Here is a 21576-nt window from a genome sequence, read left to right on the forward strand (position 1 = left end):
CTAAATAAATCAATGAGAACCCCATTTGATTATCCACTATCATGAACTCTGATGAGTTCAGACTCATGAGGTTTGAAACTGTCCTTTTTAAAATAATCACTTGCCACACTGTTGATTTCTAAGTGCAGTTGCCGGTCTCTGAAATACCCACCAGGGCGATTGGAAACATAGATCTCATGCGATTCCCCTGGAGATCCAATTAGAGGGCATTTACCTGACCCTGTTAAGGCATCTCTAATTCAAATCCATTCAAAGACAGGCTGCTGTAATCCTCTCTTCTAAATTCTGCCATGACACACACAAGTGGGCACTTGTGTAAAGTGATGAGTCCGTGGAATTAAATTAAAATAAGCTTTTAAAGCAAGTTGTTACAATTTAATATAAATCTAATTTCAATATATGTTGACCTTTTAAGGGTATGAATCGTGTGGTTGAACTCCAACAGCACATTGCACAACAAAGGCAGCATTAAGAGAAATCTCCTCACTGAGGTTTGGTTTACTACATTGCAACTTTTTACTGAAGAAATGTGCAGGGCTGGTGATCTAGGTCTCAACGGTTGTTTGTTTTTAGAGGCTCTAATGGAATTTGCTCGACTGGTGCGCCACTGCAGATGTCCCTTGATGTCCAAGACTCATAATTAATCTTTCCAAAGAAGAAAATCGTCTAAAGCATCTTACGCACCTGGAGGTATCTTATATATCCTGGGGTCAGTCGAGGGATGCGAAAAAACATTGTTGTTGTTCTCTTCAGCGCTTCACAGTTGAGACCACAGGAGACCACTCTGGAACCAGCCCTCAGGACTGTCTGCTAGGCAACTTTCTCTCTGTGAAGCTCTCTGTATCCCTCTGGTCTCTGTCTTCTCCACCTTGGCAGCAGCAGCAGCAGAAACTCTCCCCTGTGTCCAGAGACACCCTGCTTGCCCGCTCCCTCTCGCTCTTAGATGCACCAACACACACCTGCTCTGTGATGATCTCCCCTGAGTGAAACCAGTCCCCATAGTATTTAAAGCCTTGGCTTCATTCCGTAAGTTGGTCACATGGTGTTGGACTAGGTTTGTGTCTGTCCTTGTGTGTGTGTGTGTGTGTGTGTGTGTGTGTGTGTGTGTGTGTGTGTGTGTGTGTGTGTGTGTGTGTGGCCTAGCATTACTATACTTGTGGAGACCTTATGGGGACAAATTGGAGGTCCCCATGAGGGGAATCATTCATTTTAGGGTGAAGACTTGGTTAGGTTTAGGATTAGGGTAAGGGTAAGGGTTAGGGTTAGGCATGTGTTGGTTATGGTTAAGGTTAGGATAAGTCTCCAGGAAATGCATGTAAGTCAATGTAATGTCCCCTGGAGTGATGTATACATGGTGTGTGTGTGTGTGTGTGTGTGTGTGTGTGTGTGTGTGTGTGTGTGTGTGTATGTGTGTGTGTGTGTGTGTGTGTGTGCATTTGTGTCATTCGAGGATTAGCAGAGCTACTGGAGTGGATAATGCCCCGGCCACACGAGGACGAAAACGGTCGTTTGCGTTACTGTTTAGTGTCATATAGACCGTTCGGCCACACGAGGACGACCGAATACGGCACTAAACGACTGCGGAAATGATAACGGGTCCCAAGGTGGATAGAACGGCATACGCAACGCTCTGGGGGGTCCAACGGCTCCGTGTGTACGCCCTATACGATCATTTTCTGATAATGATGAGGCAATAGCCCCGCCTCTCCCCACCTCTGCTGCTCACCCCCGCGTCAAAGTAAACTGCACACTGAATTCAGATTATTTATCTTTCTCTCGATATGGACATAAACGCAAGTGAAGTCTAATCTGACAGGACGGAGACACCTCTCAAACTACCTAAACTAGTTATAAATAGGCTATGTTTATTTTTACTGTCGGCCGGGTCACTCATTACTGGATCAGCTGCTGCATGAAACAGACACTGGCGCTGTCCGAAGAGAGGGAGGAAAAAGAGAGGCTCCGTGTATTTTATTATTATATTATATAGAGTCGTTATTCATTTGTTTTAAAGCTCAATAAATAACAAAGAACACCTTTGACCGGCACTTTTATAATTTAAGATTTAAACTTTAATACACGTTGACTGGCGAAAAACTCTGCCCGGTTCCCTCGGCCCCATGCTCGGCCCCCACCGCGGAGAATAAACAGAAGGGCAACCATGACAACCATGCTTCTTCGCTGCTTTTGTGGAGGAAGTTACAGCGCCACGTACAGGCTCCTGCATATGTACTGCAGCTTCTCCAGCGGTTGGAGCTAAACGGAGCTGTCTCGTGTGGACACACACTATCCGGATGACTATTGCGTGTGGACGGAAGCTTTTTTGCGATTGCGTTTGCGTTAATCCTATGCGTTTAGTCGTTTTCGTCCTCGTGTGGCCGGGGCATTATATACCTGTGACAGATTACCTAAATCCATTGGCAATCAATTATGTAGGGAAGAAACAAATAGACAAATGAACAGATGACAAGCATTGCTGTATTGACGTCTGCTGGGGTCAATAAACAATGCAGGACAATTAAAAGTTCAGGGGAAGTTAGCAGGGATGTCTTTAGTAAAAGGTTAATACTATAAATACTGAAGTCTTTACACTGGCTTCCTGTGTGTCAAATAATTGATTTCAAAATACTGCTACTGGTTTATAAAGCATTGAATGGTTTAGGCCCAAAATACATTTCTGATCTTCTGCTAAATTATGAACCGTCCAGATCTCTCAGGTCTTCAGGGACTGGTCAGCTTTCTGTCTCCAGAGTCAGAACTAAACATGGAGATGCAGCGTTCAGTTATTATGCTCCAAATATCTGGAACTCTGACTACTTTTAAATCCAGGCTAAAGACTTTTCTTTTTGGCGCTGCTTTTAATTGAGCTATTCATATCTTAAACTGCACTGTAACTTGTATTCATGTATTTTTTCTTTCAATGTTTATTTTATTATCTTTGCTTTTTAATTACTGTTTTTAAATGTCATTTTCTGAATGTCTTTCATTTTTGAAAAGCACTTTGAATTGCCTTGTGTTGAAAAGTGCTATTTAAATAAACTTGCCTTGCCTTGTAAAAGCAAATGCCTTCAATTATAATGTGTTTCTAATAGTTTCTCAGCCATAAGCAATCCATATATTTACTACACTTTATTATTCCTTATCCCAGCACAGAATGGATGAAAAGTTAATTCCTAGACAGGTTGCTACTTCAAAACGTTGTCTGGGTTAACACTATGCATATATATATAACCTTAGTTACCTTGCTCTAATATTTGTATTATTATTTATCTGAGTTCAAAAATCTTCACAGGACAATATTAAATAACTTCTGAAAAACAACACAGCAATGTATAATTACTTTTGGAAGAGGTGAGGCAGAGTGCTTACTTATCTCTTTGGTGTCACGGAAACAAGCTTTTGACAGATTCTTCTAAGAAGGATTTCACAGACTCATCAGTGAAGGCATGCAATGCAATGCAATGCAGGTTCACTTCAATAGTATTAGGGAACAGTGTATTTTAAAATACACAAACACGATGGTTAATTTAGCCTGTGGGAGGAAAATAATATTCTCCCAATGTGTAGACTATCTGGTCATAAAGGTTACACTGACATTTGGGTTAGTGCTTTTTTTCACACAGGAAAGCATAAAGGGCCTACGTTTCTAAACCATTGTAAAGTACCAGCTGACATAGCCTAATCATTGTTTTGGAGGAAAGCTCAGGATCTCTTAACTCACATGCCAAGAACAGATTAGTGAAATGTAACAGACATAAGACTGATTAAAGGAACATCTAATCACTTAATCACACACGTACAGAAAACAATGCAATTAAAGTTTTATGTTAATAAGTCCCAGCTACAGCGTATTTTTACAATAAATTCAAAGTTGTCTGCACCCACAAAACTGTAATCAAATCAAGTTTTATTTATATAGCACATTTAAAAGTGATTTTTGGTCGAGCCAAAGTGCTGTACATGTAATAAAAACACATTACTACAATCACAATAAAAGACAATAATTTACAACAGAAATATAAAAAACAAAAACACAGGGAATAGTCAGGTGTCATACTCCGCTCTGACTAGAAGGCCAGAGAGAAAAAGTGTGTTTTTAGTGTTGATTTAAAAACCACTAGTGTCTCGGCCATCCTCACATGGAGGGGCAGACTATTCCAGAGCCTAGGGCCAGCTGCTGCGAAGGCTCGGTGCCCTCGGGTTTTGAGCCTGGTCTTGGGCACTATCAGCAACAGCTGGTCAGCAGACCTTAAAGCTCTGGCTGGGGTGTAGCGATGGAGGAGTTCGGCTACATAGGCAGAGCCAGCCCATTTAGGGCTTTGAAAACAAATAAAAGGATTTTAAAATCAATTCGGAACCGAATTGGGAGCCAGTGTAGTGAGGCCAGAATTGGGGTGATGTGGTCACGCTTTTTGTGGCCAGTCAGAAGACGTGCAGCTGCGTTCTGGATTAGCTGCAGGCGTTTAATTGAGCCCTGGTCCATACCAACATACAGAGCGTTGTAATAGTCCAGTCTCGAGGTAACAAAGGCATTAATAACCCTTATAGGTCTTTAAAAGATAAATAGGACGTAAAGATAGCATTTTCACTTAGTTTTTGTTGTAAGCCATTACAGGCCAGTTTAACTGCAATGACAGGCAGGATTGTCTTGCTGCAGAAGAGACTGTGTTGATTGTGTATACACAATTTTTTTCGAAGGATTAAGTGATTACTTTTTCATGCATATTTTATTTTTAATTTCAACATTCCAAAGGTATTTGGAGCTACAACACTACATATTCTATCAATCAGTCAATCGTCAGGAAAATAATTGCATTCATCCTCGAAGAAATTTTCGAGCATAATGACATGCTGTTTTCAGCCCCTAAAATATCGACATTTGACATAGTATCAGGGGCGGAGAAAAAATATTCATGGGGTGGCAAGAGGGTGGCAGGAGATTTTGAGGGGTGGCATCCCCTGGCAGAAGTATATGATGATTTAATCGCAGTCATATCAATCAATGTTCATTTCATTTCAAACCTTTATTTATCCAGGTGTATCCCATTGAGATCATTGATCTCTTTTTCAAGGGAGATCTGATCAAGTAGGTTCCACATGAAACATAAAAACATAAACAGAACAACAAAAAGATACAGCATCATTACAGGGATTTACAATTTACATAACTATCCACATGAACAGGTACCAACAGCTTCCGATTGAGTAGCATCCAACATTTAGTGGCACCAGATTGCTCAGTTTCCATTTCAATTGCAGGCTATTCCAAGACAGTGGAGCTGTGCATCTAAATGCCATCTTCTAAGAAAGTCCTAGCAGTTGGCACATTTAATAAAAACACAGCATGCGATCTCAGGCAGTAGCCACTTACAATTCGCCGTGAGATCAGGGAGCAGATGTAGGATGGAAGTTTCCCTAACATGGCTTTGTATATAAAAATGTACCAGTGATTGAGCCTCCGTACAGTTAGCAAAGGCAAACCAGCCCTTGCATACAGGGTACAGTGATGGGTTAATGCTTTACAGTTTGTCAGAAATCAAAGTGCACTGTGATACGCAGCATTTAACTTGACCAGGCAACTTTCAAGCTTTCCAAGGTTAACTTGGAAAGCCACAATATTGATATTTTAACTCAATAACATTAGGTGACATTATTGTGGCACATCAGTAAAGCCTTAAAGGTCCCATGTCATGGCCATTTCTACTGATCATAATTCCATTGTTGAGGTATACTAAAATAGATTTATACTGTGCAATTTTCCAAACTCACATTGGTTTCTCATACAGCATCTCTGTAAAGTATGTGTATTTACCGGTATTCACTCTCTGTCCTAAACGGCTTGTTGGAGCTCCTGCCCCCCCCCCCCCCCTCCCTGTGAGCCCAGTGTGCTCTGATTGGTCGGGACGTTGCGGGGCTCGTTGCTGCGAGGAGCGGACAGGCTTCCGGCTTGGCGATACAGCGAGAACAAGCTAAACTCATCCTGAGCACACACAAACACTCACAGCCGAAGTAAAAACAATAAGTGTGGCTTGATAATGAGTAAGAAAAAGGTTTATACCGCTTTGAGAATGGGTCTGCGGAGAGTATTTCTCCGCGATCCCAACTTAGCAGCCCGAAAAACGTTTACCCATTTAAACAGTCGTGGTAGATACCTTGTTTGTTTTAAACATCATAAATACACAAACAACATTGAATACTTACAGGTTGTGTCCCCGATCTCCCGCTGGTTCAAACAAAGTAGGAACAGCATCGTTCTTCAGTGCCCTACGCTGTACATATCCGGCATGAATCGCTGAAAGGTTTATGAAGCTTTGTTTCATTAAATGCTGGCAGAGGGTGTGGCCTCTGGGTATTCACACGTCACAGTACCCAGGAAGTAAACAATGGAAAATGAGAAATCTCCAACGAGGCCTTTGTGTTAGAGTTTTACTCGCTACAGGGTGTACTTTGAGGGTTTTTGACTCTGCAGACCGTTTACATGCATAAAAACCTTCATAACACACAAGGGGACGGGTAATAACCGGAAAAGCATAACATGGGCCCTTTAAATAGAAATATATAAGGTATAATTTAACCTGTTCTACACCGCACCCCCGATACCGGGGGGGGGAAACGCGTCATCTGCAGGAAACAGCATCTGAGGGCATCTTAATATTCAATAAACTATAAATGTTTTATATCCATGTAACGGGATGAAACTCAGCTAACTGATCATTTTTTATTTATTTTTTAAAAAGCTAGCGCTGAGCCTATGAATTAGTCACGAGCGAAAAATGCAACAGCATTTGCACAGAAACTCACTCATAACACCCTTATTACTTATCGTACTTGTCCAACCCATCGATCTGATCGTGAGATGACACAAAATCGATCGGTACCTACATTATCACTCCATGATAAGAACTCGCGAAGATATTAACAAGAACAGACATCAAAACATGTGGCGCTAGATAGCTAGAAACGGCAAAATGGCTCACCTTTGTCGTTGTCTGGTCAAAAGTGGTCTTCAATGGCATTAAAACGATAAAAAGGCTGCTGAAGTTAATCCATAGGTTAATCCAGTGGTTCCCAAAGTGGGGGGCGCGCCCCCCCTGGGGGCGCAGAGGCATGACAGGGAGAGACCAGGAGGAAAAATGGTTATTAAAAAAAATAAAATCATTATTGATTCGAAAATAATATGATACACTATTACGTCTGGGTCTCTGTGTTTCATTAAAGCTCGGCTCTGTGTGTGTGTGGAACAAGCCATTTTGTGTGCATGCGCGAGCGAGAGAGAGAGAGCGCACCGGTACCGGAGATCGTAGTTGTTTAGTTGCTTCTGGTGCTAGCGAGCTACGCTAACGGATATAAAGAGTTTTTTCAACAACAAGGTGGAGGAGAGTTCTCTCCTGTCAGACTGAGAGGCTCAGTGAACTACAGGACTCTCTGAGTGTTTAGATAGTTAACTTTAGTCTAAGTTATCTCAGTGGGTCTCAAACGTTTTGGTCACCATTAATGTAAACAATTATTTCCGAGGCACACTTTTATATGATCATTATAGTTGTAAAAAAACAAGAGAACACATGAAAAACAGGTATGAAATACTATATGACAGTTTAAAAGGGTGATTTGTAAAATATCCATAAAGAAAAAGTAAATCTGTTTACAGTTCTGTTTCATATAGGTGTTGAGAGATGTATCCATAGATCTCTTCACTTTGCTCTCAAAGTGCACCAGATTGATGCTTTTAACTTCAATATTTTAAAATAAATCTTCCCGGGGGAGCTTGCCTCCGGACCCCCCTATGTGAGGTCCACACACCACCTACAAAAAATAGCACTTCACCCCTGCTTTCACCTATATGCCTCGAGCCTTCATTGTAACTGTCACACTGTGTATTTGCGTGGGGAGTGTTGCAGTACAAAATTCCACTGTAGCGACCGGTACATTAATGGGAAACCCTAAATATTTGAGCACCCTCTATGAAACGTCAAGCTACCCCACAGCACCCCAAAATAAATATCTGGCGCTGCCACTGAGCCTGACTATTTGTGTTGGGGGGGCCCGACTTCTTTTTTTCTCCAAGACAGAAAAAGTTTGAGAACCACTGGGTTAATCCAATGTGTCTGTGTCCCTTTGAAATGATTTCTGATAATCCATAAGCAATAAACCTGCTTTTCTGTTTCCAGAGCAAGAGATAGGTTCGCTCTGATGCAAACCTGCATGCACAAAGCCCCCACCTTTTTTTGTTAACGTGTGTGAATGGGGAAATTCTCCATTCGATTGGCTCTAACGGTCAAAAAGAGATGTCAATCACCAAAATCGACCAATGGGTTCCAGAGAAACGGTAAAAACGCCCATTTCCACCCAAATCACCTCAGATGTGGAGTTTTTTTTGCTAAACCTCTCTAAAAAGGTCAAATGTAACTTGTTTTGCATCAATCTTGATACAGGGTACTTATTATATGTTGTACTTTGGATTCCTAAAGCTTTTAGTCTACCTTACCATCATCCAAGGGTAGTTTTCACTATAAGTAAAAAATAATTTTTGGACGGACACTATAATTTACAGTTTTCTACTATGTTCAATCTGAATTTTCTTTAAAATAAAAAACATCTATATTGATTCTGACTTTTCTACATCCAACTCAAAGGTTTATCATTCCTTTTAGCAAAAAGATGATTAATTTTCCCCTTTTAGAAGTGTAGTTATGGTCATTTGTTCTGGAAATGTCATTTTCGAGCCGGAGACCTGAAAAACAGGCTTGGGGTCTAGGAATACTTCACTTCGAAAAGGATTATTTGTATATTACATTACATTACATGTCACTTGTTAGACGCTTTTATCCAAAGCGACTTACATACTCAATACTGTGGGCAATCCCCACAGGAGCAATTTGGGGTGAAGTGTCTTGCCCAGGGACACAACGACATGCTGACTGCAGTGGGGTTTGAACCTGTGACCTCCTGATCCGAATACCAACTCACAACCCACTGCACCACACGCCGTATATCAAATTATTCAAATTATTCACCTGGGGCAGTGTAGTTTTACACACAGTCTTATTTGACTTTCTCAGGACTTAAAACTGTTTTTTGGGGGCAGACCCCCACAAAGGAAAACAATATACACATACAAGGTCATCATCTTAACAGTTGTTTATGATCATCCGTGAGCAGAGCAAGTTGGCATGCCTATTATTACAGCTGAATGTGGCGATTACCATGTTGTTCAGCAAAACGCCTCACAAACTGATTAAGATCCAAAGCTTTAGTGTGTTTTAGTGTGTGGCACTTCCGTATTGGCGTCCCGGCTGTTCCCCAAAGTTTGCCGCTTGGTTTTGATTCAATGCTGAGTACAGCCAAACTTGACAGTCTCTTCTCTGTCATTGTCACAAATACCTCATTCCTTCCATCTACTTGGTTCCGAATCTTTATACAGTCTATGGTCCGAAATGCTTCTCGTTTTGCGCCGTCCTGTTAAGATGAAATCGCCGCCAATCATATTTCGACACTCGCGTGTTGCATTCAATTGCACTCGGACATTAGAGATTTTCTCTCATAAATGTCCGATGAGCCACAACTTTTCTTTCAAAACAAAGCTGCCAACGAACTGAGGTGGCCGCTGGGGTGGCAAGGCTAATTTTTTAGGGTGGCAGTTGCCACCCCGGTAGATCCGCCCCTGCATAGTATCACCTTGGACATTGATCATATATTATACATTGAATAGAAAATTAATGAATAAATAAAAAGAACAACCAAAACATACAGGCATCTGTATAGACACTCGTTACGTCACGCGCGCCATTACTGTGTTTGTCTCACTGAAGGAAGGACCCCTGAAAATTCTACTTTCAGAACGCGGGCTAATGTAAACCTTAAAAAGGAAAGTGTTTAACAAAAGTTTCCATGCAAATAAAAATCCAAGTGGGGAGCTCGAAACACATGCGGAGTTAACGTTGTGTCGCTGCTGTTTCGACACAGAAGAGTGAAGTGTTTCTTCTGAGCTGGTAAACACTAGCTGGCTAATTTAGCTAAGAGCTAAAGGTGCTACAGCTGCGCAGTTTCGTTTCACAGAAAACACGAAAACACTCTGACACTAACTAGATAGTCTGTAACCTAAGCTGTGTTTTCCTGCCATAATATATCTTGGAAAGTGGAATGGGCCGACTATACAAAACTTTTATAGCTGACTGCTGCTAACTACAACATAACCACAGAGGTAACTGTTCATATTTCCAAGGAATGTATTTAAGATTGTGACATTATTGTCAAGTTCTGGCCAGGTGGAGGGTCATGAAGTCGCTTGAGTTATATGTGATGTTGACGAGTCACAGTTTACGTCTTTTGTGTATGTAATTGTAATACATAAAATACGCTAGCTGGGGCAAGGTGTCCCAATATAACCAAGCGAGCCGTTTATGTTATTGTTTAAGGGAAGTCTTGTTTCTACCAAACCATACTTTGGTAGAAGTGCTGCTTTTAATAACGTCACGTCTTGCATCACGATATAAATACAGTCACATAGCATTTACGCATTAATGTTTTTCTTAGTGCTTGGAAGTGTTCCCTCCAATTCCCCTTTTCGGCCACAGAAAAAAAGCAACAACAAAACAAGTGTGCACTTTTTCTTATTTGCTTAGTTCAGATCAAAAATAAGCTCAGAGCAGGACAATTGGTGGATCCAATGTTGTGGTGGTCACTGTTGAAAAGGACTTTCCTGTTTTTACTTCATACATATATTGTTTGTGTACTGTATGTTACGAATTCATGTGTAAGAAAAACATGGCAAGACAGTGCATTTGCATTGTTGACTGCAACAGAAAGCCATTACATTCGCAAATAAATGTTTTCTTTCTCTAACGTTGGGGTTTGTTTATTTTGCAAAGAGCTATCTAAGGTTAAATTAAAAAAATGTATCATCTGATGTCCCAAAACACAAAATCTGGAACAATGTTTAGCTGTAAAACTGTACTCGCAAATATAATTTTTATTTACAACATATTCAACATTAATCACTACCATGTATTTTATGATAAAGCTTCAGCACTTTCGGTCACAATACTTGTTTCTCATACATGCATCATTGCTGATTATTATTTCAGATTATTTTTAAAGTGACCTCATCCAGGGTTTGGTATTGCTGTCTCAGTCCTTGTTCCTCTCCTACATCATCTATGTTCTGGTACACCTCATCCATCAGATACAATAATACATCATAATTGTTTTATCTCTACTCTCTTTTAGCCATGATGAAGAGACGAGTCGAAGCAGCACCACTGCAGGGGGCGAAGAGGCCACGCGATGACAGCAGCTCAGATGAAGAGTCGCAGTTATCCAGACAAGGTCAAACATTATTTCCCCCTGCAAACAATGTGAAAAGTGAAAAGATTATCAAGAAATTATTATTACTTTAGACTTGCTTGTTTGTTTGTTTATTTGCCTGCGTGTCGCTGCCTGTTCCTGTTTCTAAATGAATATTTTTCCCTGTGGTTCTGTTCTGTCTAGACTCGAGCCAAAATGACTCCCTCAGCGACCAGGAGGACCAGAGACCAGGATTCTCCATGCCCTCTGTAATAGCTGATGACCCGGACAATGACCCCACTCAAAATGATGCCTCCTCTGATTTCACTATGTACAACAGTGTGTCACAGAAACTCATGGTAATGTATTCTAAACCGCACTTACTTACTACTACTTACTAATTATCTAATATACTAGATATTGACAGTTTCATAGTCTGTGCTGCAGATTTCTGGATCCCAGATAGTGTTTATTTTAGATTATGTGCAAAGAAGAGTTTTCCACAGTTTTTGTATAATTCCCTTTTTCCCTGCTTCCTCTTACACCTTTAGGCCAAGATGGGTTTCCGTGAAGGTTCGGGTTTGGGAAAGTTTGGCCAGGGACGCAAAGAGATCATTGAGGCCTCTACCCAGCGAGGGAGAAGGGGTCTCGGTCTCACACTGCAGGGCTTTCAGGGGGAGCTCAGTGTCGACTGGCGCGACGAACCAGAGGTACACAGAAGTAAATAATCTACTATTGAGCCATCAACTGTGTTTTTCATTTCCAATCCTTAATTCCTACACATACTGACATGTTGACATGATCTGTATCTCCTTTGTTTTATTGTTTTCTCTCTCTTTTTGACTTTTTTCTTTCCAGCCCACGGCCGTACAAAAGGTAGACTGGTTCCCAGAATGCACTACAGAGAACCCAGATGCCACTGAGCTGAGAGACTGGATGAAAATGGGGCCGGTAAATAGAAACACTTCAAACTTACTTGATCTAGCCAGGATCCATTGAATTTTCGTAATATTGGGATGCAGATTATAATTTTCAAAAGGGGGGTTCGTTTAGAATGAAACACTTGAAATAACTAGAGGATAAGTTAAAAAAGAAAGAAATTGAGGTCAAAGAAAACTATTTCTGCTAAAAATGTAGCAATGATTGAGAGTCAGACCTAAACATTTCAGATGTATGTATCTCACACTGCACTGTAGTACATTCATGTACCTTTTGTTGTTCATGTTTTATTATCTTTGCTTTTAAATTAGTGTTTTTAAATGCCATTTTATAATATGTTTCTTAATGCTCTTAATGTCTTTCATTTTTGTGAAGCACTTTGAATTGCCGTGTGTTGAAAGGTGCTATATAAATAAACTTGCCTTGATCTGGATTACACTACACATATATATATATATATATATATATATATATATATATATTTCATGTTCACGGAGGCCCTAGGGATGCCGCAGTGTGCCTATCGGTTAAAGGTGGGGTAGGTAAGTTTGAGAAACCGGCTCGAGATACACTTTTTGTTATATTCCATGGAATGCTCTTAACATCCCGATAGCAATGAATATCTGAAGTGCTTTGACAACAAATCCATAAAAAAATGTCATCTGTGGAAGCTGTGGCGCTGTAAAAAGCACGACCAATCATCTGAGCCGGCCCAGCTAAAGTAACTGGATGGCCTACCTGCCTGTCAGCCTTCCATCTGTGCACAAACTTATCTCGTGCCCTCATTGGTCATGTGCACGTTCGTGTGTGTTGGAGGAGGGGCTCTGTGAGGAAGTGGCAGATTCTTTCCGGTTGTGTATTTTCAAATTCTAGCGCACTCGAGCTGGTTTCTCCAAAATGACCCACCTTTAATTAACTTGGGAAAACACTGGTTTTACCAAAAACTCAGGATATTTTACAAGAAGATATATTTGTTGATAACACACAATATCTGAAGAGGCCTTTGATCTTTAAAGTTAAATGAAATGTGGTGCTGAAAGCCCTGTAACAGCAAGCGGCCTCTTTTGCCTCAAATGTGTACGTTTTGTTCTTAGTCTTCTTTTTTTCCGCTTACAGAGAAAACTTAAGATTGAGGATGAAACAGAGTTTTGCACTGAAGATCTTCTGCACACTCTTCTAAGGTGCAAGGTGAGCTTTAACTTCAAATTGTTATGCTTTTTTAAATGTTATTAACAAACATCAAACTGTCTATACAGGAACCTACATATGAAACACTATGATGAACATCTTAGTGTGTATGTCTAGGCAATCAAAAGAGTTCACTACTGCATTTAAGTGTCTTGTCTGTTTCCTCTTCTGATAAACTACTGGAATCCCTTTTTCAATATGGTACTATGGTGAATGAGTTTATCAATGGACTCTTCTTTGTGTAAAGCTCTGTGAATGTCCACATATACTTGATACATCTAAATCATAATACTATAATATACCTGAGTTGTTTAACCACGGTGTGTGTTTGTTGTTCAGACAGTATTCGATAACCTGGAGGGCGAGGAGATGAGGAGAGCACGGACACGCTCTAACCCTTACGAGACGATCAGAGGAGGTGTCTTCCTCAACAGGTCAGTACGTAGGCGGTTATCAGCAGAGTTGTCATGTTATTAACGTGGGTCGTTTTGTGTAAGTCATTTGCTCTGCTTACATATTGAAAAAACTCAAATTATGAATTACTAATAGCTGTTTTTGAACAATGGCAATGTAAACAATGTGGCTGTGTGTACGCTTAATTAACATTTGTATATATCATCTGTACATAATATCAGGAAATAAAATAGTCTAATAGTAGAACAGGACTAATAGTTTCCAGCTTTTACTAACGACAATGACAAGTTGTTTTTGTGTCTCTCTCTATTCAGAGCCGCTATGAAAATGTCCAACATCGACCATTGCTTCGACCAAATGTTTACCAACCCTAAGGATTCACAAGGGGTGAGTTGGTCAGCAGCAGATATGTGTTTGCAGAGACCTTTATAAACAGATGGTTAAACAAACCTCTCTCATTATGCAGAAACCTCTGACAAAGGACCGCGAGGGCGAGCTTCTGTACTTCGGTGACGTCTGTGCGGGGCCTGGAGGCTTCTCAGAGTACATACTGTGGAGGAGGCGCTGGCACGCCAAGGGGTTTGGCATGACGCTGAAAGGACCCTGTGACTTCAAACTGGAAGATTTCTTTGCGGCTCCAAGTGAGCTGTTTGAGCCTTACTACGGTACGCACACACATCACATGAGCAGAGCTGCAGAAACTCAAGATCTGCACTAAATGCAGATATCACCGTCCCTCTGAGGCGCAGTGCCTTTGCACAATCTGCATTTTCATTTACGGCCACCAAAACACTAACTCATTCTCTTATGGTGCAAACAAATTGATATTAAGCAACCAGTCATGCCAACATTAATTACACTGTCATCTGAGTTTTTCCATTTGAACTGTATTGTAATATGATATTTGAACTGTATTATTTTATTGACCTGTACTTAAATCATGTTTTATAATCGTTTGTGTGATAGAGATTAAGCAATGTTTTTAGTGTTCGTTGATGTATTTGTATGCATGGTCCTTGTTGAAATAAATACATCATAATCACGTTCAGAGAGGAGGAGGGAAAACAGTCACGTCTCAGGTGATGAATGATTCAGACGAACTCTTGACCTTTATGTGTCCCAGGTGAGGGAGGGGTGGATGGGGACGGAGACATCACTCGGCCAGAAAACATCACCGCCTTCCGAAATTTTGTCCTGGAGAGCACAGAGAGAAGAGGCATGCACTTCCTCATGGCAGATGGGGTGAGACTAATTCACATGTCTATTTTAGTTTTTACTGCAGGGTTTATTTGTAGCTACAGTTCTGCAGCAAAGTATCTTAGATATACATATCAAGCAGAAGATAAGGTTACAAGGTCCTGCTCTCTGGGGTTTCTTTTACTGATTGGATCACTTTTGGTTTCCTAACTGACTGTTTCTGGCAGGGTTTCTCTGTGGAAGGCCAGGAAAACATCCAGGAGATCCTGAGCAAACAGCTGCTGCTCTGTCAGTTCCTCACTGCCATCTCGACACTCAGGACAGGTGTGTGTATTCATGTGCATAAATGAATCAGTCAGCTTTCCTGTCCATCGTGACATTTTAGACTTTGGCTGTAGCTCCTAACCTTTGTCCCTAAAACTCTGGGAAACTAATGAAAACATTTCTGTTCAGTCTTGTTATACGTACCTTCATCCTATTCATGATGTTATACTCACCACTGCACACTGTTTGTTTACGCTAAGGATTAGAATAAACCAGTTTCTTTTTGCTTCTCCAGGTGGTCACTTTGTCTGCAAGACCTTTGACCTCTTCACTCCCTTCAGTGTGGGTTTGATCTACCTGCTCTACCTCTCCTTCGACAGGATCTCTCTCTTCAAACCCATCACCAGCAGGCCGGCCAACTCTGAGAGGTGCGGCTGTGTGTGAATGTACACCATGTGCTAGAAAATCTATGTGGAGTTTGTTGCTTGTGTATGTTTATTGACAGGGTAATTATTGTATTTTAAACACATTTTCTTAACTTATATAATCTGCATGTTCTCTGATATAAATCATACATACGTACAAAACGTTGTGACTATATAAAGGCATTAAGAAGCATATCGACTGTTAGTCTTCAAAACATCATGTGATCCTAACATGGACTTTCCCTCATATCACTTTTTTACTGGATCATTTAGCCTCAGCCTTACACAAAACGTGGCTTTGCAGGCCAATACAAGTTACCATAAAGACCATAATGAAATAAAAAATTTCAACTTTAAAGGTCAAGTAATATTCAGCAAGTCTCAACCCAACTGAAATGGAACACTGTGCTATGGATCAAATGTTTCATTCATTCTTACAAGAGAGAGTTTTTCACAGAAAGGTCTTGCATCTGTTAAACTGGTGCTTCTCTCGCCCTGCAGGTACGTAGTGTGCCGTGGTCTGAAGCCCGGCGCAGACGCCATCAGAGAATACATGTTCAGAGTCAACCTGAAACTGAACCAGCTGAGGAACACAGACACTGACGTCACGGAGGTGGTTCCTCTGAGCCTCATCAAGGAAGACACAGACTTCTACCAGTTCATGGTCAACTCCAACGAGAGGTACAGACACACAGTATTCACAAAGGCCTGTTAACCTTTTTATTTCAGAATCAATGACTGACAGAAACGTGTTTACTCTCACTGCAGCCTCTGTGTGGTCCAGATCAAGGCCCTGGCTAAGATCCACGCCTTCGTTGTAGACCAGTGAGTGAGCTGTCTTGATCTTGTCTGTGTGCATTCATCTGTATGACATTAAAGTCTTTTTTCTTTTACTGATTATGTGACGTGTGTTCCTCTAGGACTCTTTCTGAGGCGAGGCAGGCAGAGATTCGGAAGGAGTGCCTGAAACTGTGGGGGGTGAGTGGAGAAACTGTGTTATATATTTACTAGATTGAAGTCGGAATAAAACCAATCCAATAGAAGCAATAGGTTTTGTTGAATAATGCAGTTTTGTTCGATGTAATTCTTCTCCTAAATACATTGTACTCCCATCCCCAGGTCCCAGACAAGGCCAGAGTCACCCCTACTTCCTCAGACCCAAAGTCAAAGTTCTACGAGCTGATAAAGGTCAGTGAATGAATCTGGGATTAAAGAAACCCTACTGGGAGAAAAGGTGACGCTGATAAATGTGGGCTGTCAGAGGATTCTACTTCCTAATTAATAATACATGTCAAATAAAAAAGTGACGCAGCTTTTTGCACTTTGGTGAATCCTAAAAAGTATTTATCTGGTTCAAAATCCGATTTCAAAACAAATATATTCTTTTCTGATCTGTTCACAAATGAGTAAAACTCCAATAAATGAGCTGGTTTAAAATGTGTCTCCATATCTCGTCAGAACTCAGATGTGGAGTCATTCCAGACAAAGCTCACACCTCTCACCTCCACTTCACTCGAGAAGTTGCGTCACATCCTTGACCACAGGTGCATTGTGGGAGGTGGAGAGCAGATCTTCCTTCTTTCGCTAGGGGTGAGTCAATGTAGCACTGTAGTTATGTATTTTCCACACAACCTGCTCAATCCTCTATTATTAGGTAGATTTAATAATATTGAAGAATATAGAAATGTAATTTAAGTATTTGATATCAGATAGCAGCCTATATGTGTGACGTACTGTATTTCAACATCCAGGCCAGTATCATCAAATGCTGTCCTTAAACCTCGTCCCATTTCTTTATCTGTCCTCTCAACTTCCACTTGGCTTTGCTTTGATTTTGGGAAAGATTCAAATGCAGCGCTGAAAGGCTAATCTATTCACCCCCAATGTTTGTATTAGTTTATTCAGAGGGCTACTAGTGAGCAAAGAGGATTGAATATGTTCTTAAAGCATGGTAGCCTGTAGATGAACCTGTTTTGATCTCTTTATCGGCTCTTCCTGTTCCCCCTTGCCTTGTGTAGAAGTCTCAGATATACATATGGGAGGGGAAGCTGCCGGTGCGCTGGAGGAAACTGGAGAGTTTCAAGCTGGAACTGCCAAGAGATACACTTCTGAGTGTGGAGATCGTCCAAGAACTAAAGGGCGAGGTGAGACGAAGAACAGATGAAATATGGGAGCCAGTATCGTAATCTCTTGATTTCTTTCTGAAATAACAACAATTCTCATGAGATGCTATGCACTTCTGTTGTGTCCTGCATTCCTAATTGTTTACTCCAAAAACATGCTTCAGGTTCTTGAGTTCAGTTGTATTTGTCTGAGTTTTCAGTGTTTTCCCCCGTGAAAAAAAGAACAGTTTCATATTGTTAGAAAAACACCTCAGCAAGCATTTTGCTGCTTGTATTTGTAAAGATATAAAAGTTTCAATACAGTTTCTTTGGTCCTTAGGGCAAAGCCCAGCGGAGAATCAACGCAGTTCATGTGATGGATGCTCTGATACTGAATGGCACTGATGTGAGAGATCGGCACTTCAACCAACGGTAGGAATGATACACACAAACATCTTCATAAATAAATGGACCTACGATTGCATTACAATTCCCTTTCACACCAGTTTTTGTATTTTACTAAATAATGTACATTGTGTATCCAGGATCCAGATGGCTGAGAAGTTTGTCAAAGCAGTGGCCAAACCCAGCCGACCAGACATGAACCCTATCAGGTCATCATTTTAATGAATTGAACTATTTCAAATGTGCTCTGTGGTCTTTTGAAGGGATCTTATTCTCACTAAAGCACCAAAAGTGTGGACGGCATGAAGAAAACTCACTTTTATAGTTTCAAGCTTCACGCATGAAACATTTCAAATGTCATGGAAATGTAAACACAAAGCTTACAAGTAGATTTAGACTTGAATCCCCCTGTGACATTTTCTGATCACGTAAAGCCAACATGGTCAGCAAGTCTATTTGACACTAAAACAATACACTCCCACGTGCTGAGATTGTGACATAGCTGCTACTTTATGATGCCGGACATGGTCCAATATGCAGCTCAAACAAAATGTGATATGGGTCCAGTGCTCGGGTTTTAATGAGTTGATTAGTTTGAGAGTACTTTTATATCTTACATGTCTTTAATGGTACTTCTGTATTTTCTCAAACAGAGTGAAGGAGGTCTACAGGCTGGAGGAAATGGAGAAAATCTTTGTCAGGTATGGCAGGATGTCGGTAATGGAGAATTTAAGCTTTATAACATCAGGCCAAGTTTCACATTCCTCTAACTATCTTTTCTTCATACAGACTAGAGATGAAGGTGACGAAGAGTTCAGGAGGAATCCCACGTCTGTCCTACACGGGCAGAGACGACCGACACTTCCTTCCCACCGGCCTTTACGTCGTGAAGACTGTCAATGGTATGAGTGGCACTTAAAGGTCACCTATTATTCAAAATCCACTTGTTCATGTCTCTTCTACATCAACATGTGTCCCCTCTGTGTAAAGACATTCTGAAAGTTTCAGGAAAAAAGATTCTCTCTCTTTTTGTCCTGATCCATTTCTATAAAAACCTCTCTGAAAATGAGCTGATCAGATTTTGGAAACTTTATGATGTCATAACGATTTTTTGGCTTGTGTAACCATTAGCCAATCAGCAACCAAGGTAACACCCCCCCTCACCTTATCACTTGAATCTCCTCCTAGAGCACCATTGTGTTATTGTTAACCAAATCTCTCTCAGAGGGGCGTGGGGAGGGGCTCCTTATTTTCATCTAAAGTAACAGACAGAGAATCAGCACTTTAGAAACAGGGCTGAAACAGAGGGGATTATGGGATGCTGCAATGATCTGTTTGGTATTTGGAGCCAAACACTTCAGAGACATGTTTGTATATTTCTGAGACCTATAATATGTTTAAGAAAACAGTATAATAGGAGACCTTTCACATTTCAATTCAGAAATGTTCAAAAATATGTGTGTCTCTTCGCCTCCTTCCATCAGAGCCCTGGACGATGGCATACAGCAAAAACTCCAAAATGAAGTTCTTCTTCAACAAAACCACCAAGGACTCCACCTATGAAATGCCAGCCAACGCTGCTGCTCCCTTCAGGTTTGTAGCGTCTTCTCCACATTGAGATAGCAACATCTTTATTGATTTAACAGTTTCCTTCCTTTGTCTTCACCTTCAGTGTTTGCCACGCTGAGCGGTACTTCTGGGCCTGGGTGGACGGGGTCATAGTCCACGACTCTCAGACACGGATGGACCCCGAGAAACTGTCCAAAGATGATGTTCTGTCCTTCGTCCACCAGAACCACCAGCCCTGAAATGCTTACAGAGCCCTGGAGCTTCACTGGCTACAAACTCCACGGAGAACGCACTACCATGTGGAGAATATAGAATCTTAATTGATTTCATTTCGACAGTTAAAGAGGGATTCATAAAATACTACCAATTCAATAAATCCACCAATGCATTGATGAGAGCTATTATAAACTTTTAGTTTTTATAAATCCCTGTTTTTGTTGTCCAAGTCAATATCAATCAGTAAGTTGTTTTATAACCATTGTTAGGGCCCGCTTGTTACTATATATTACGCAGCGTATGGAAATGATTAACAGGTTGTAACTGGAGTTCTGGGGCTCAGGGGAGGAACTGTTTGCTGCTATTTCCAGCAGTGACTTTTGGACCGTGTGTAAGCAACGAACATTTGACAAACCACTCTGTCTTTTTGCCTTTTTCCACTGCCCTTGGCTCTATGGATAGTAACGAATAGGTCTCCCTTCATAGGACAAAATGGAGACAAAAAGCTGCTGCAAGGATCCCTCCATTAGATCGCATGTCCCTGTAGATCAAGTTTTTTACACTTATGTCCATACATTGCATGTGTTTGTGTGTGTGTGTTTGTGTGTGTGTGTGTGTGTGTGTGGGTGTGGGGGTGGGTGTGGGTGCATACATCACATTAGCTAGAGATGCACCTGCTATTTTGAAAAATGCTTGATAGAGTTACTGCTGTTAAACTATGCATCCATATCTGTCGCGCTTGCCTTGTTCTACAACTGCTCAACCTCTCATCTCCATGGAGACTATATCTCACACCAACAGGCCCCTTGTAATCACTCATGCAAAATTGTAGCTTAAGCCCAAATACAACAATCATTTTCCGACTTATTTTCACCATTTTGTTCAAGTTCGTAAGAGTTATAGATGTAGCATTTCCCGTTCATATGTGGTCTATCCCCTGTTTGTTTGGGTGTGTTTGTTAAACAGTTGGAAGGGGTCCTGTTAGGTTTTAGGCTTTTACTCCGACTCCTCTTTGTTATTGTGCCTCATATCGCCTGGACTGTGTTCTTCTTAAATACTGCAAATGACTTATTTTTGTTCTTGTAAAGTTAGCTATGAATCCCCATGATGTAAATAACTATGTAGTAAATAAATGGGTGAAGATGCTCTTCCCAAAAATTACTTTTAACTGCCTGGTTACATTTCATTTATACGTCTGTGCCTGGATAAAGCCGCTTTGAGTCCTTTGTTGCCAACTTCATTATATTTAACACAGAGACACAGCAATACAATCAGTGAGCACAAAAACAAAAAAGATTATAACTACATTTTGACAAAGGTCCACGACATTACATAATAATGTTGGACCCAGTTTGTAGTTTACTTCAGTTTTTTAAAGTAAGCAAATGTGCAATAATTGTCTAAGCTCTGGCCATGCCGTCTAATGATGTACAGTAACCCCTTCATGATGCGTTTCCCTACTTTAAAGTGTTTTAAGTTGTACCTACCAGAGGACATGCCCAAACATCTTGATGAATATGGAGTTTTATTTTTTCCTAGCAAAACTTCTAGGGGTACAAAAATTAATTTAAAAA

At 40.8% G+C, this 21576-nt stretch overlaps 1 protein-coding gene across 2 annotated transcripts; it reads left to right on the top strand.

The window, feature by feature from the left end:
- The first annotated feature begins 9804 nt into the window (after positions 1-9804).
- Positions 9805-21163, top strand: cmtr1 (cap methyltransferase 1). Of its 2 annotated transcripts, none has more exons than XM_034197773.1 (24): positions 9805-10201; positions 11227-11325; positions 11488-11642; positions 11835-11993; positions 12142-12234; positions 13339-13410; positions 13750-13844; positions 14139-14211; positions 14291-14489; positions 14948-15066; positions 15249-15345; positions 15581-15713; positions 16212-16391; positions 16479-16535; positions 16631-16688; positions 16830-16898; positions 17169-17300; positions 17729-17854; positions 18153-18244; positions 18358-18426; positions 18871-18918; positions 19007-19119; positions 19702-19810; positions 19890-21163. In XM_034197773.1, the coding sequence occupies exons 2-24, from the start codon at positions 11229-11231 to the stop codon at positions 20023-20025; spliced, it is 2481 nt and encodes an 826-aa protein (XP_034053664.1). In that variant the 5' UTR covers positions 9805-10201; positions 11227-11228; the 3' UTR covers positions 20026-21163. The 2 variants fall into 2 exon arrangements, with proteins under 2 accessions (XP_034053664.1, XP_034053665.1); XM_034197774.1 differs by having other exon boundaries at positions 9805-9989.
- The last annotated feature ends 413 nt before the right edge of the window (positions 21164-21576 follow it).

The sequence above is a fragment of the Gymnodraco acuticeps genome, unplaced genomic scaffold (assembly GCF_902827175.1).
Source record: "Gymnodraco acuticeps unplaced genomic scaffold, fGymAcu1.1, whole genome shotgun sequence".
In the NCBI taxonomy this organism is placed as follows: Eukaryota; Metazoa; Chordata; class Actinopteri; order Perciformes; family Bathydraconidae; genus Gymnodraco; species Gymnodraco acuticeps.